The 16,473-nt window shown below is 38.5% G+C and overlaps 1 protein-coding gene across 2 annotated transcripts; it reads right to left on the bottom strand.

Moving 5' to 3' along the window:
• Positions 1-5,980: 5,980 nt before the first annotated feature.
• Positions 5,981-16,354, bottom strand: LOC125236619 (SWI/SNF-related matrix-associated actin-dependent regulator of chromatin subfamily B member 1-A). 2 transcript variants are annotated; one of them, XM_048143484.1, is made up of 8 exons: positions 16,152-16,354; positions 15,841-16,031; positions 15,375-15,537; positions 14,445-14,592; positions 13,137-13,348; positions 11,812-11,988; positions 11,238-11,376; positions 5,981-6,652 (listed from the first exon to the last, which is right to left on the bottom strand). In XM_048143484.1, the coding sequence occupies exons 1-8, from the start codon at positions 16,230-16,232 to the stop codon at positions 6,561-6,563; spliced, it is 1,203 nt and encodes a 400-aa protein (XP_047999441.1). In that variant the 5' UTR covers positions 16,233-16,354; the 3' UTR covers positions 5,981-6,560. The 2 variants fall into 2 exon arrangements, with proteins under 2 accessions (XP_047999441.1, XP_047999442.1); XM_048143485.1 differs by lacking the exon at positions 5,981-6,652 and having other exon boundaries at positions 11,230-11,376.
• Between the last annotated feature and the right edge of the window lie 119 nt (positions 16,355-16,473).

Genomic DNA, 16,473 nt, shown 5'->3' with positions numbered 1-16,473 from the left:
TTGATCCGCTAATCCCGAGATTCCCGAGACATGACTAAATCTAATGTCAAAGTCAGTGCAACTCGATTTGAACAGGTTTTGATACTACACTTAACAATTGCATGTGAAATAAAATACCGGTCTTGTCAAATTAGTTCTAAACTACAATTCCAATTTGGCTCCAGATACCAGTACTGGTATTCCCCATTCAGGTTTTCAGGGTCTCTTGGGGATTTTTAAAGACATTTGAAATATTGGAAATTTATTATTATTTATTTTATTTAAACTTTATTGCACAAATTATCAATAAAAAGTACAAATGGCGGACTTAACGCCTTAAGGCATTCTCTACCAGTCAACCATTGGGATTTGTTGTTTTTTATTAATGACCTATGGATGTACCAATATATATTATACCTAAAGTAGCGCTGGTGGCGACGACTAACGATAGGCAGGTGCCAGCGACTTGCAGTTCGGAGGTCACCGGTTCAAACCTCGGGTTCGGGTGTATCTATCAATTTTTCAAAATTAAATATCTTTTCCACACCACAACACAAGCACACAGTAGATAATCTCAAAAATACCAAGGTATTTTACTCGCTGGAGGACAGATGACAGTAAAGTTGCGTTCAATAATAAATAAGTGATCTACTTAAGCATTAAATATTCTGACCTAGATTATAGTATTACATTTAAATATTAATACGCGTTACCGTCTGTAATTTGAATACATTTGGATAAAATTAGTATCTCAGTTATTGATTGATTGATATTCTATTGCGGTTAATTGACCCGAGCGATAAGCTACGGTTTAAGTTGGACTGTTTTTTGTATGGCCGGATGTTCTCCTTCACAGTTTACAGTTCTCAACCGTTTTTTTTTCGACGCGTTTCGGAAACTATAAAAATTGCGGAAATTGGTATAAACAAGCGCCTATAGCAAACCATAACTTTTGGCTCTTAAAAACATTATAGAGGTAGGTTAACTGGTATAATATCTTGAAGAACTAACTGTTACATGTCTCTTGCATTTTCTAAGCATTTCTCGAGATTTACAGCTTTCTTGACCTTAACCTTTTGAGTCCTGGAAGCATTTGTTTTTAACCCCCGACGCAAAAACGACGGGGTGTTATAAGTTTGACGTGTCTGTCTGTCTGTGTGCGTGTCTGTCTGTGGCATCGTAGCTCCCGAATGGATGAACCGATTTAGATTTTTTAGTCATTAGAATCTCGATCTGTCAGTGTTATTTTGCTTGAAGAAATGTCACACTTTCGTACAAACATGAATTTAATTTTTTTTTGTTTGAAACCTGAGTTAGTCAGGAGTGTTCTTAGCCATGTTTCATGAAAATCGATCCACTATGTCGGGGGTATTTTTCAAAATATTAATTTTGTGGTGCTCTTCCGCAGGGATCGGATTTGGGAGATTTTGTTTGGTAGTTTAGTTTGTAAGGGAAATTTTAGATATTAAGACTGATTTATGTGTGATTGTGTTTAATTTAATGTGTATTTGAAATAAAAGTAATTTCCTCTGGATCCTAATTTTGTGCTTAGGTTATATTTCTTGAATGAAAAAATAAAAATCTTTGAATTTGGAAGCTTTTGTTAGATACTAAATAAAAGTTCAAAATTTTAAGAATTTAAAAACAAAAAACTTTGACAATGACAAAATAACTAATTTTATTTGCACGAAATATCTCCCATCTGAAGCGAATTTTTGGCACATAATTATCACAGTTCGAATTTAGGCCTCCGACTGATAAGAGCGATCGGCAAGGTTCGAACAAACTTCTGTTTGAAAATTGATCTCAACAGGCCCCGTAGCCGAATGGCATTTCTCCGACGCGAAACGAAAACGAAACGCCGCGAAAGGTAGTCTGGCTCTGTCGCACCAATACAAAAGAGCGACAGAGATAGAATTATCTACGAGCGTTTCGTTCCGTGAGCGTTTGTGCATTCGGCTACCCACGCAGGGCTTTAGCACAGTATAATAAAGAGTACTACCGTACAGTATGGCCACTCCCTCTCCCCGCTGAAACAGCCGCCCACCCCCTCAGTTACCTCACAGTTGCCGCCTGTCAAAAACGCGAACATGTCATATTTTACTCATACATGCATGGTACGCGATCACCTACACGAGCTTAGAATGTGTGCTAGGAACGCGCCTCTTTCATATATTTGATCGCCAGTGTCCGAGATGTGGCTTTAGACTCGCTAGCACTCTGCTAGCGATGACAATGTTGTCTGTAACCGATAAATCTTGGAGGCGTATTTATAAACGAAAACATCCACATAAAGTTTGGGGTTTGAAGAAATGATGCGTTAGAGACACAGAGTCCTCGAGATTTGTCCAAATTGGACTTAACACTTTCGAAACCGGGCTCTACGCGGCGCTACGACATTTTCGCTACATACGGGGAAACCCATGTAATCGGCTACGCTTCTACGAGCGGTGTGCCCGACAGTCGGGTTCTTGGTAGCGAAAGTGTTAAACGCTGTTGATCTTTATTTTTTAACCCCGACGCAAAAGCGACGGGGTGTTATAAGTTTGACGTGTCTGTCTGTCTGTCTGTGTGTGTGTCTGTCTGTGGCATCGTAGCTCCCGAACGGATGAACCGATTTGGATTTAGTTTTTTTTGTCTGAAAGCTGAGTAAGTCGGAGTATTCTTAGCCACGTTTCATGAAAATCGGTCTACTATGTCGCGGTCGGGGGTTTTTCAAAATTTTAATTTTGTGATTAGGTTAGTTCCGCCATTGATATTGTTGCGTATCGTTCGGCAAAGAGCGTCGATGACTGTAGGTACTCTTGGTAATAGGCCCAGGTCACTAATGTAAAATACAGATGTGGTGCGAACAGATTTGCCTTCGAATTGTTACGGAAGCGTACGAACGTGTCATGCTATTTCAGTCAGTCTCAGTACAAGATGTACTGACATTGACTGAACTAGCATGACAAATACGAACGTTTCCGAAGGAAACCCTTTTCGCACTACATCTGTACCCTGTAATAGACGGTGATGCCTTTATGGACAAAAAAAACACAAATCCTTAAGACGATACGGTAGGGGTCAATTCTCCATACAAACGCTCTCGACTATTTCCTCCCTGGTTTCTGAAGATAGAGCAATGAGTTTTTCAACACAGATTGTTATTATTTTTATCTGTGTCGGACCGTTTTGATTTTTTTGATATTCTGCTTTTTAAAGACTCCAGAACCAGTCAAAAATTTCCTAAAACGGCCTTTTTCATTGTGGCGCAAAAAAAGGTGTGATACTCAAGATTGGTAACAATTAACCAAAAAAGCTAAACGGTCCGACATAGATTATTTCATTGTTATTCAGTTTCTCAAATTTTGTTCCGATTGATTAAGTTTTGAAGGAGGAAAGAGTCGAGAGCGGAACCTCGATTTTAAAGATTTTTTTGAAATATCTTTTGACTGAGTTGTTCTTAATGGACAATTTTTTTTTCGATAAATCTAGTTAATAACACTTGTATATTTAACTAAAATTCCCAAGTTGAAAGGGGGGCTCCTTTCCATTTTAGCATTTTCGCTACCGTATCCTCTTAAAAATAAGTATCTAAAATTAAAAAGTGACGGCATTAGATTTTAGATAGATGCATTATGTTTGTAACAGCGCGTAGAACCCGCTACGGCTACGGGGCCCGTAGCGATACGAGACACGTCAGATAAGCTACAGAAAAGTAGCGGTCCTGGGTTCGAATCCCGGTAACGGTGTCGCTTTCGTAAAACTAGTGACTACGCCAAATCTTGGGATTAGTTGTCCCATGAGCCGCGGCAAATGCCGGGATAACGCAAGGAGGATGATGATGTTTTACACTAGAGAGCCTTAATTGGGAGGCACACTGACATTTTATCCCACCAGGCGGCGCCCGTGCAAGTGTCTAGAGGCATGTCACTGTAATTCATATGTGAGAGAGAAAAAACATATCTTCTCGCTCTCACGTATGGACTAATAGGGTGGCGTCATCTGTCATATCTTTTGAGTGTGCCTCCCCATTGTCCACTGGTCACATATGGCACGCGAGGGTGCAGTGTTAACATCAATAACGCGCATGTAGGTATTTCTATAGTTCAAAGATTGTTTGCCATGCGGGTAGAAAAGTTGTCGTAACTTAATAATAGATGGCGCTGTTAAAAACATACCTTGGCCACGATGACGCGCTTCACTTTCGACGACATTGGACACAACTCACTTCACATGGACACTGCCGGGACACCTCGGACACTGGCGATCAAATATATTGAAAGTGGCGCACTCCTAGCAGTCTTAGCTCGTGTAGGTGAACGCGTACTATGCTTGTATGAGTGTAGGTCGACTGTTCGTGTTTTTGACAGGCGGTAACTGTGAGGTAACCGAGAGGGGGTGGGCGGCACTTTCAGCGGGGAGCGGGAGTGGCCATACTGTACGATAGTACTCTTTATTATACTGTGCTGCTGGCGTAGCCGAAGTGACAATCGTTTACGTACGCTTGGGTACGAAGCGTAACGATTGTCTCCTTGACTAGGTACCCTGGTCCTTAAGAGTCACACTGTCACATTCACAATTTTAACTACACGAAGATCGGTGTTCTTGAACTCATGTCCTTGATTTTTATGAAATTCGATGTTTCCAGACAGAAAAGAGGTGCCTTTAAGGTCCTTAATTATTTCAGTAGGTACCTTTGTAAAACACTGATTTAAACTTTCACGATTATTACACATAATTATTATTAAAATCGGGACTTAATCGCGTATAACTACATATTAAACTGACCTCCAACGTTTCAAGGACGGCGTTGTCCCCGTGGTTTCGTGGTACATTTGTAGTCGAAAAATCACACCTTTTCGCAGATTAGAAATGTATAAGTATTCTTGGTCTATTTACGAATTTTTCTAATTTGTATGCGCTTTAACAAATTACATGCAAATGACAATGACACTTAGGTACTGAACTGACTCTTCCTGACAGTCTTAGTGACATGTGAAAGCAAATGACAGAAAAAAACAAGGACAGGTTCGGTTTTGCCAAGTCGGTACCTAACCTATGTACCTTTTTGCATAACTATTTTTATTACGAACCTCATGCGAACCGTGCGAACAGAATGTTTTTAAGGCATTGGTCCCACCGCGAGCTAGTAAGCTATGAGCTATCGGCTATAAAAACGAACAAAAGATAAGCACTCCCGTGCGAATAAGAGACACGGCGATTTTGATAGCTCACCGCTGGGCGAGTAACTATAAACATCGCCGTGTCTCTTTTATTTGCACGGGAGCGACTATCTTTTGTTCGTTTTTATAGCCGATAGCTCATAGCTTACTAGCTCGCGGTGGGACCAGTGCCTAAGTGGGCATTTTCGCAAAAAAAGATTCAAAAACTTTTTTTTAAATAGGTAAATTTAATGTTTTTCCTACTCAGAATTACGAGCCCTTTTCATCCTACAAGGTGGAAAAAAGCGTCCCAAATTCATTTTTTCCACTTATTTACCATTTATCAAACACTTTGTACAGCGGTTACAAAGTGGAAAGTATGCAAAATAATACAAATTAAATTTTGGGACCATTTTTTTGTCTCTTGTTTTTTGTTCTAGATCGAAAGGGCTCGTGATTCTGAGTAGGAAAAACATAAAATTGACCTACCTTAGAAAAAAAATATTTGGTGATTGTTCTCGCGCAAATGCCCGTTCCTAATTTTTATAGTCAGTGCAAAATAAGTTGGCATTTTCCAAATGAAACGACGACATCTCTGTATGATTTTTAATATACGACACGAATTCTTAAACGCTAATAGATTACAATAAATGGAATTATAACTCCACAGGTTACAACGAAAAATCAAAAATACATTCCTACGTATTACCAAATACATATAACTCGGTATAGACAAATAAAGTCTAAGAAAAAAACGTACCTCAAAACCATACAGAAAAAGGTACGGTGAGCTAGATGGCGATACACCTTTGGGGTACGCTCGGCTAGATGGCGCTAATATTAATATTTGACATTTTAACACATATCAAGCTAAGAATATGGTCCAAATTGTCAAAACTGAGGTTCAAAAGTTTTAAGCCTGCTGTGATTACACATTTTACTTCGACAGTAACTCTCTATAATACTCGATCCTCTTTGCACTTAGTAAGGTCTACATTTTGCTATCTTATGCTTATGTTCTTGGATTTACTAGATAGCGTTCAAGTGTTACAAATGCAGGTAAAACATGTCATTGTAATTCTTTTAGAGTGTTCATAGTTAGATACTAATGACGTCAAAGACCTGTTTTTATATTTTTAGCAAACTTACGTAGTAACTCTAAGTCACAGATTTCGCTAGGTCTGATTCCATTGACAATTTTCCCAAAATATATTTCAATTAATTCCGTTTTGAAGATGCTTCGTCGGTGACGCGTGCAGCGAGCTTGCGTCCACACTATGAAGTGTCGACTCAGGACACTCAGTCATGCTTTATAATGTGGGGGAGTGGGGTTCTTAAATGTAGTGGTGATCTTCAATCACACGAAGCGGCGTGACAAGTGTGCCAACTTTACCAGCCTGACAAACTTGTCACCAATTGCTGTGAACTGGGTGATTATATCTTTTTCCTCCTTTTCTCGGGTGTTGACTGGAAGAGAGCCTCGTCGGCGCGAATCAGGCGGTTGACCGCTCGCCCCAATGACACATCTGCCACAGAAAAATACCACTATTATAACAACTGAGTCAAAGGATTTGAATTTTATATTCAGTAGTTCGATCCGTGTTTAAATGGCAGCGCTGAGCGGTTAAACCGATATCTAAACGAGTCGACTCGACTAATCGAATTTAAAGTTTACAGCGCGAATATTATATAAATTATAATCGGATATGTTTTTAAAAATAAACACATACGTAGTACGTCACTGCCATTTAAATATAAATATTAACTACTGTATATAAGCTTCGAATACTTCGTCATATTAAAAAAAAAAAAAAACTGAAAAGCTGCCATGCTCATAAGAAATTTATTTTATCATAATTTGAGAATAGTATTTGCTAGTTTTTAATAATAGTGGTAAGCAGATTGTGTCAATTTAATCACCCAGTTTGAAGAAGTTTAGCGATATTTTAAATAAAACGATTTATTATTTTTTAAACTTTAATGTGATAGAAATTTTAACAGTCCACTTACGTTTTATTATTAATTTATAAAATACAGTAAATATTACAAGAAAATAACAGTACTCAGAAAAAAAAAATATTTTAATGATATTTTCTTGTAATATTTAATGTCCAAGTCTCATTGCAATTGTACTTATAAAAGGCAACATTATTCTTATTAGATAATAATGAAAATGTAATAGCAAATGTAAAATTATCTAAATTTAATAAGTAATAATAAATAAGAGTTCATGCAGCCGGCATCAATGGACTTTAAATAAATATGAGATCAATAAAAGTGCAGTCTACACAACGATTTGAAATGAAGAAGTTTTCAGGATAGTTAATTTTCAATCAATGAAATACCTATAAAACTGCTAACACTAAATAAGGCCCAAATTAAGCTTATTCACTGCCTAATATTCAAATTTTAATAACGTTGGTTTCTATTTTGCGTCATGTTTGCTAACTAGTACCATAATCAAAACTGAAAATTCCTATTAAAAAACATTCGAAAAATCGAGAAATTGTCTGACCAAAAAGAGTAGAAAATTAAGTGGCAAAATTGTAGTGACGTCCCGTTTTCTCGCACATATTGATTTGAAAAGGATGACACTATAATGTTGCCATTTTTTAATTTCTACTCCTTTTGATCAGACTGTATTTATACTATTTATACAAGTTATAGTAATAACTTTATTTATATTGTGGTTGACGTTCTAAGTCATTGATGCCTGCTGAATGAATTGTACTTTTCAACCTTTACTTATAGCTTTTACAGTCCGCTAAGTTAATTGTTTTGCTGGCCGTAACCTCAAGTTTGCGATACAACTCTCCGAAAAATAAATGACTATTTAAATAACCGCCTTTAATGGTCGACCTTCATTTTTTATAGCATTTTATATAGTGTGTAAATATTATATGTAGTTACATCCAAAAACTAAAACTGTCTATAAATGTTACAAGAAATATTATTCAGTCGATTGGACATAATAAATAAGGCCAGCCAGATATGCCAGGCCCCGTAGCCGAATGGCATTTCTGCGACGCGAAACGAAAACGAAACGCCGCGAAAGGTAGTCTGGCTCAAGAGCGATAGAGATAGATATCTACGAGCGTTTCGTTTCGTGAGCGATTGTGCCATTCGGCTACGTACCCAGGCCAGGTATATGATGATTTATATTCATGTTCCATTCGTAAAATACTATATTTTTTATTATTAGAGTTAACAATCGTAGCTACTTTAATAAATTATCCAAACTTTGAAAACAAGGCCCTTAAAATAAGGCCCCCATTTTTTTTGAGAAACACAATCTTTATTTGGTTTCCAATTAAATAAATTAAAAACGAAATTGCATTTAGGCAGTGTAAAGCTTTCGTATTCCTCTTTGGTCAATATTCCAATTTCAGCTTATGTGTGTTTCAAGTGCATTTTTACTATATTAAGTGTCAATAAGTTAAGTAGTTTATTAATTCTAAAATAAATTAATTATGAATACCCAAAAACCCCTCACCCTAATACCTATTAAAGTTCATTAAATACCTATCAACTTATTATAAAATATATTGTAAAGTTTATAAAGACCGCACACAAGATGCGTGTGTGTAAATGTATTATGTCAGTCAAAGATAAATTGCCAACGATTGTGACAGCCTCACCGGTGCAAATGTTATTTTAGACGCTAAACTTCAATGTAATTTTATCTTTTACCTAAGTAAAAGGTTGCATAAACCGTCTGTCACCGTTAAAGCGTTCGTTAAATTTTATTGTATGGGAAGTTCCATAGTCGTCTGCTGCGTGACGATGATGTGTCTGTCAAATGATGCAACTGGCCCTTAATCCTCAAATTAATGTCAAAGGAAGCAACGGGAGAGGAAAACCGAAGTAAAGTTGGATGGACTGTGTGAAAGTCGATTTTTTATTATTATTAGAAACTGGCCAGTGATTCACCTTAGTCGCACCTGATGGAAAGAGACGACAAGGCCGAGGTTGTCGCTCACTGGTTCAGTAACAGCCTATTCACTCTTGACTTGAAATCACCCAGACTGTATTCGCCCGGGAATACAGATGAGGGGAGCATGAATCGGAAACAAGCGAATGATGAGATGACGGACGATAGGTAGGTATGGAAGAGGATATGCTGCGCCGATCCCAAATAACTGAGATAAGGGCAGAGATGATGACTTTAATCCCTGTAGAGGCGGGGCTATCAGGATCGTTGCATAATCTTGGCCTAAGTGCCTACGAATTGTACCGTCGCGTGTCTCGGGGCGCGCAACGGACGTCTCCGCCACGCCGCCTGAATGTAATTCAAAAAATGTCTCCTCAGTACATTTTGTATAGGAAGGACGTAAGACGCGCCCCCAGGCGGCGCAGCGCGCGCCACGCCGCCTGGGGGCGTCCGTTGCGCGCCCCGAGACATGCGTCTTATGAGTGTGGGTGGTCCCTTACATTTCTTATTACGCGACCAAAAATATATGACAATAAGTCTAATATTATGAGCATAAAAACGTGTTCAGATATCTTTGTGTATGCAAGTGTGTAGAACTGAAGGCCACTGTAACTCGCCCAGCGGTGAGCTATCAATATCGCCGCGTCTCTTTGATTTGCACGGGAGTGCTTATCTTTTGTTCGTTTTTATAGCCGATAGCTCATAGCTTACTAGCTCGCGGTGGGACCAGTGCCTAATATACAGTCTGGCAAAAAGAGTAAAAATTAAAAAGTGACAACATTGTAGTCCTGTTTTCCTACGCATATTGATTTCAAAGGATCACACTATAGTGTAGTACTTTTTGCTTTCTATTTTTTTTTTTGCCATACTGTACTGTGTTTACATACTCGCAACCGGTGTGTTGGGCTTAAATATATTAGACAAGTTGGCTAAATAATAATACGCTTTTCAAATTCAATACTATTTGGAAAACACGGGAGATAAATTATATGAAATGTAAAACACCGATTTTTTCATAAATATATATCTGAAGTTTATTAAAAATATCACTAAAATAATAACTATAAATGCAACAAACATTTAACATAATTTGCCGCTGCCAAATAAATAATATTCATCCATTAATAAAAGCATTAAGATTGAGCAAATAACTTAATAACAGTAATATGATTTGATAAACATATTTTTAATTTTGTGACCTTTTTCACCACGATATATTAAGTACAAAAGTAAATGTGGATCAAACTTGTATTTGTAACCAGTCGAACAAGTTTGTCACTACATTTTGTGTGTGTGAGTGTGTTTTAGACGCGCGCGAGTGTGTGTGTGCGTCTGTGAGTGTGTGTGTTATCGACCGCTCGATCCTGTAGTATTCGCGAGGCGGCGCGTGTTTCGGTCCTTGGGTCCATTTCTCGAAGCTACAAGTTACAATTTACAAGTGGTAGTCAATGTCTAATATGACAAGTTGGAAAGAGACTTTCGAACGGTAATTTGTAACTTTCGAAGTTCAAAATGGGCCACTGGTGTCGATTTTTTTCTCCATTCGTTTTTAACCGCGTACATGTGTGAGTGTGTTACCGACCGTGTAAACTATATGTGGGTGTGATATATTTTATATGTGTGTTTTACTAATCCGGGCGTAGTATTCGCGAGTCACGGATCTTATTTTTCTGTAACTATGTGTATGTTGGTGAATCAACTTTTTCTTGCCTGTTATTGCCATGGTTACGGTCTTTTGAGTCAGGCTGGTTTTATGCAAAAATATGCTACTAGTTTAAACTACGCAAACATGCATTTTTCTGGTTTTAACAAGCCTTTTACTTAATTTGCCACCTACAAACATGGACTACATGCATGCTTGCATAATTTCAGTAGTATAATCCATAGTAATATTACAAATGGGAAAGTGTGTGTGTCTGTTTGTTTGTCCGTCTTTCACGGCAAAACGGAGCGACGAATTGACGTAATTTTTTAAGTGGAGATAGTTGAAGAGATGGAAAGTGACGTAGGCTACATTTAGTCCCTTTCTAACGCGAGCGAAGCCGCGGGCAAAAGCTAGTTTTGCATAAAACCAGCGTGACTCAGGGGACCGTAACCATGGCAATAACAGACAAGAAAAAGTTGATTCACCCATGTGTGCTTGTGTGATGCAGATGGGTGTACATATGTGTGTTACCAACCAGGCGTAGTATTCGCGAGACGACGCATGCGACGCGTGTTGCGATCCTGGTCACGGATCTTCTTCTCCATTTCTGCGTCTGTGAGTGTCTCCAGGAATGGGGCCCATGCTTCGGCCTCGGAGGGCTGGCGGTACGGGGTCTGCAAGAAAATTAAAAGCTTACGATATCCATACTAATATTATAAATGAGAAAGTGTGTGTGTCTGTTTGTCCGTCCTTCACGGCAAAACGGAGCGACGAATTGTTGTGATTTTTTAAGTGAAGTTAGTTGAAGGGATGGAGAGTGACATAGGCTACTTTTTGTCTCCTTCTAAAGCGAACGAAGCCGCGGGCAAAACCTAGTACTGTATGAAATGCGCAAACTTTAACCCTTTTAAATTAGGCCTATATCCAGAACTTTGTCACTTCGACGCTTAAGACACTACAATACGCGCGCCAATATCCATCCAAGCTGTCTTAAGTGATGCCTGGTGCAAACTCCCTGTATAAACCTAGTTCTTTACATTACTTTGACCCTAATACTTCTAGCTAATTTCATTTTCAAAATTAAATTAAAAATAATTTTATTAACTTACCTCCACGACAGGGAGAGGTGCCTCGCTGAAGGCAAAAGTGCGCTGATGCCAGCCAAGCTGCCCCCGCACAGAATAAGCAATGCCTGTCACGAATTCGCCGCCTAATCCTAGCTCGGCGCAGAGTTTGGTCGCGAACGCTTCTGGATTGTTCTCTTTTTCGGACATATCCCACTCCACCTGGCGAAGAAAAAAATAATGAATAAAACATGAACCTACAATTCTAAGGACGGATAACTCCGAAGAAAAACTTGTGATTCCATCATCCACATTGATAGCTTTGTCTATGACCTCATCCACTAATCTCCCGTCAGTCGGATCGAGGCGCCCGTGGCGAAAACATCTCCAGAAAAATAAGAAAATATGCCTACATGCGTTGTCAAATTGTGTAAAAATTACAACAATCGAAAGAAAAAAAAAATACGGAGCAACTTTTCATGCGTAATTTAATACTTTATCACGTTATTATGCGTAAAATCACAATATTAATTAATGTTCATAATATCATAATCGTAAACCAACAAACTGCAAAACAAGAGTGTGACCAGTATTTTTTTTAAATCGTGTTTGCACATCGCAAACCGTCTGCCATTGCTGGCTTGAAAGGTCGCCACCAAGCCATAAAATAAAATTAAAAAAAAAAGTTCGCCATTGTTGGCCGGTCTTCAGTGAGACTCTGAGACTCCCTCTGTTCTATTACTACTCTGTGGAATAAAATAACAGTTTCAGATCAGCTATACCATAACAATCTGTTACACTAAAACCATTAATATTAGGCAGTACCAATGTACTTAAATTTGAAGTGTATTCCCAAGATGTATGATGTGAGTTTAATGACAACTCACTGGCTGCTTTGGTCTTCCCTTCCAAGATATCTGATGATTCTCTAGGCCAAGAGATTCTCTAGGAATGACGACAAATAAAAATAAAAGGCCAAGGCGGGTAAATCGGGTAATTAATATATAACCTTATCAACAAGTGGTGTTCCCAACATGAATATTTAGTTTTACATCCTAGGTGGCTCGATCTGCTGTTGGATAGATAATAAGGCAGGTATTGTGTAATACCACACAATTGTCTTAAATATATAAAAGAAGAAATTGACTGACTGACATATCAACGCACAGTCGTAACCGCTGGTCCTAGAGATTCCAAATTCGGCACATGGTTCCTTATTAAGATGTAGAAGAGTACTAAGAAAGGATATTTTAAAATTCACATCCTAAGGGGGTGAAATGGGGGTCCAAAGTTCAACGTTAGAAAAATTACTTTTAGTACGGGGGGGGGGGGGGCCGCGGGAAAAAGCTAGTATGAAATCATTTTCTAACCTGATCAACAAGCGAAGTGTTCCCAACATGTATATTCAGTTTAATCACAACCCGCTGGTCGCTCTGCTCCTCCAGTATAGCTGGTGGTTCGCTCGGGAAAGCATCGATCTGTTGTCTGATAGACGAGGCGACAGCAGGCACGAAGGTGCTTGGGTTCAGTTCCAGATCATCGCAGAGGACTTCGGCGAATTGCTCGGGAGTTATTATAGATTCTGGAAGAAGTGATATTTTATTAGACAGATACACCACAGACAGCAAGCAGCAGCACGCCTTTCTCTCGGCCAAGCAGTCTTTGATTTGGAATTTTATACTGGGCCAGAGAATTGCATGTCAAAATTGAAAATTTCAGAAAAGATCTGTTTCATAAACATTTCCAAACTGATATAATTATAATTGACAACGTTTCAAAATTTTCAATGTCCCTAAATCGAAAACCATTTCGAGATATACGCTCGTGTTTAGATCTGACCTGGCCTTTTTAAATTTCGATTTGATCAAAAAAAGTTCGCCTAGGTTTTCCTGCACTTTTTATATAATCAAATCTTACAAAATAGTTTACCCATCTCAATCTTTGTCAACATGACATCAACTTCTCTCTTATAGCTGATTTAGATCCTATCACTCAATCACCAGCCATGCTTCTTGTCTCTCATTTCTACGGATGTCACTTGAGTTTGACAGTGAAACTTATCACAGTTCACTACCAAGATATTTAGGCAAAAATCATGGCTTAGTCTATGAGTTCGTAGTCATTCACTAGTGGTTGACAGTGACACTTGACAGTCAAATACCGGACTGTTTAAGCTGACTTCTTCCAAACTTTTTTTTAGGAATGATTTTGTCGTTTTCTTAGGTGTATGAATTCAACACATGTGACGTCACGAAGCTGTGTCTTGACGTTTGTAACTTACGCTCTTTCTGCTCGAAGCAGTAATAAAAAAGGAATTTCTCATTAAAATAGCAGTTTTTGGAAAATATAAAAAATACGTGTATCTTTTAGTATTGAGTTCTTTCAAACCAAACAATAAAAAGTAGTACTCAAAAATATGAAATGTTGTCAATTATATATATATATATATATATATATTATAGCATGACAAACATTAGGTTTTTAAACTAGACACAAATATTTATATTATTTGACAAAAATCTACAGTCAAACTAATTAAAGTGCCTGTGGAAGGGGGTTCAGGCCGGTTTGGAAGCAGAATCTAGAATTTGACCCCCCCTGAACACAAAGTTGTTATACTCCATGGTTGAGTTGTATGTCAATAATTGTGTAAGAATTTGGGAAGAAGTTATACACACCATTTTTATTCCAAGTGAAGGTGTCCCTGAGCTTCTGTCCCTCAATCTCCATGTCGAGTCGGATTGGGACAAGAATCTGCTTCTGCGAAGCATTCTCCAGCATTGAAGTCATGTCTGTGTCGTCAAAGCACAGAGGGAAGGTCCGTACCTGAAGATTCAATTATAAGTCGATAAAGTTTGGTATAAAAATCAAATAATTTTTTACTATAAAAACATCTCCAAATATCACTCATTTGGAGATGTTATTGTATTAAAAAAATTGCTGAACTACTAATTGTTTTTTAACCGACTTCAAAAAAGGAGGAGGTTCTCAATTCGACTGATTTTTTTTTTACCCATTCAAGACCCACACTTGCATACTTTTGGAATACAACTCCATTTGCTGTGACCAATTGAGCCATGGAGGGCTACCAGATGTGTGAGTATTTTATTTTCTTGTATTCTCTTAATGTTTGAATGCCTTAGGGTGGCATATATCAAGTTCTACCTGTAGGAATTAATGTTACCAGGCATGGAAGCCTCTAGGTATTCATTGAAATCCCCTACTAAGAATGCTAAACCACACTAAACAATTTTTTACTAGAAGATTGCATGACAAGAGAAAGATCTAAATTTAGTAGCCCAAAATATAGCAAACTGCCATAGGAGAAAAAAACTTCCACAATAATTTTGCAAAACTAATTGTTAACACTTAAATGGGACTGGCTAACATAGCCACCAAGTGAATGCCGACGAAGAAGCGTGGGCCGGGCAGGCCCAGGCAAAGATGGCAAAACGATCTTGACGCCTTTCTGAAGAACTGGCCGGAGGAAACAGAGAACAGGGAGTCATGGAGAGCCAGGGGAGAGGCCTTTGCCCAGCAGTGAGACACTCAAATAGGCTAACAAAAAAAAAATTGTCAACACTAATTTTATTGAAAGTTTTAACTACCTTCTTATTATGAACCCTGGTCCTGCTAATCTGCGTAGCTTGCGGCACGGCATCCAAGTGTGAGGAGTTCGGCATCACCGGCATCCATGATGGGTTGTGTGGCTTCTTGCTCTTGCTCTCTCTAGGTGTTGCTAGCTCCTGACTCACAGACACAGCCTTATATCTGTAAGAAATTTAAAAATGGATACAAGAGCACATCTCGAAAGAAGCCACTTTTACTCGCAGCCCAGACGGAAGGTTGCCACTCTGATATAATTAAATGGTATATCAAGGAGTTTACAAATGAATGGAGCTCTCAGTATCCATAATTAAGTAAAATACTATTAAAATGTTGACGACCCTGCCTGCTAAGCCACAGTCCCAGGTTCCCACAACACAAGCCTTCTTGAGCTTACCGTGGAACTCAGTTGATCTGTGTAAGAATGTCCTATAATATTTAAAAAAAAACTTGGGTATTTGTACTTACTTATCATCATTGCCTTCTATAATATCTTCAACTTCTGATGCTTTCAGAAGTGACACAGAACTTGATAGGACATGCTGGCCCAGGCCATTGTCTACTAGACGCTTTCTTTCTTCATTGGTCAGGGTCCTCCTGACCATTCCAGGGTACTTTTTATATAGAGACCCACGGAACAATCGTAGGTAGTTGCCGACCTAAAAAGAAGTGTTGTTATAATACTACGCAGGCTGCAACTAGGAAAAAGATAATGACAGTACCTGGCAGATATACTATGTAATATAAATAAAAAATAATGAAATTAACCAAATAAGCACCTCTGAGCCAACGCAATAAAATTCTCCTCCTTCCTCGATCTGGAAACTAATCGGCTTATCGCCGTACGTTCGTAATGCCATGTTGGAGTTTGTTTAATTTATTCCAACTCAGTGAGATACCAAATGAGACTAATTCCAATCAATAAAACTAAACATATCCCAAAACCGTATCGTACACACAATTTCTGAGGAAATGCTATCAATGCTATGCCACTGCTATGCGGCCTGTCAAAATGGCGGCGTCAAACGGCTAGTGTTGTGCCAATCAATAGTAATTACCGGTTTTTCGTCTGCTACTTGGCACTATTTGGATCGCTTTAAA

This window comes from Leguminivora glycinivorella, chromosome 19 (assembly GCF_023078275.1).
Source record: "Leguminivora glycinivorella isolate SPB_JAAS2020 chromosome 19, LegGlyc_1.1, whole genome shotgun sequence".
Taxonomy (NCBI): domain Eukaryota; kingdom Metazoa; phylum Arthropoda; class Insecta; order Lepidoptera; family Tortricidae; genus Leguminivora; species Leguminivora glycinivorella.
The sequence above is the reverse complement of the archived record's forward strand: the minus strand, read 5'-3'. Positions and strand labels throughout refer to the sequence as shown.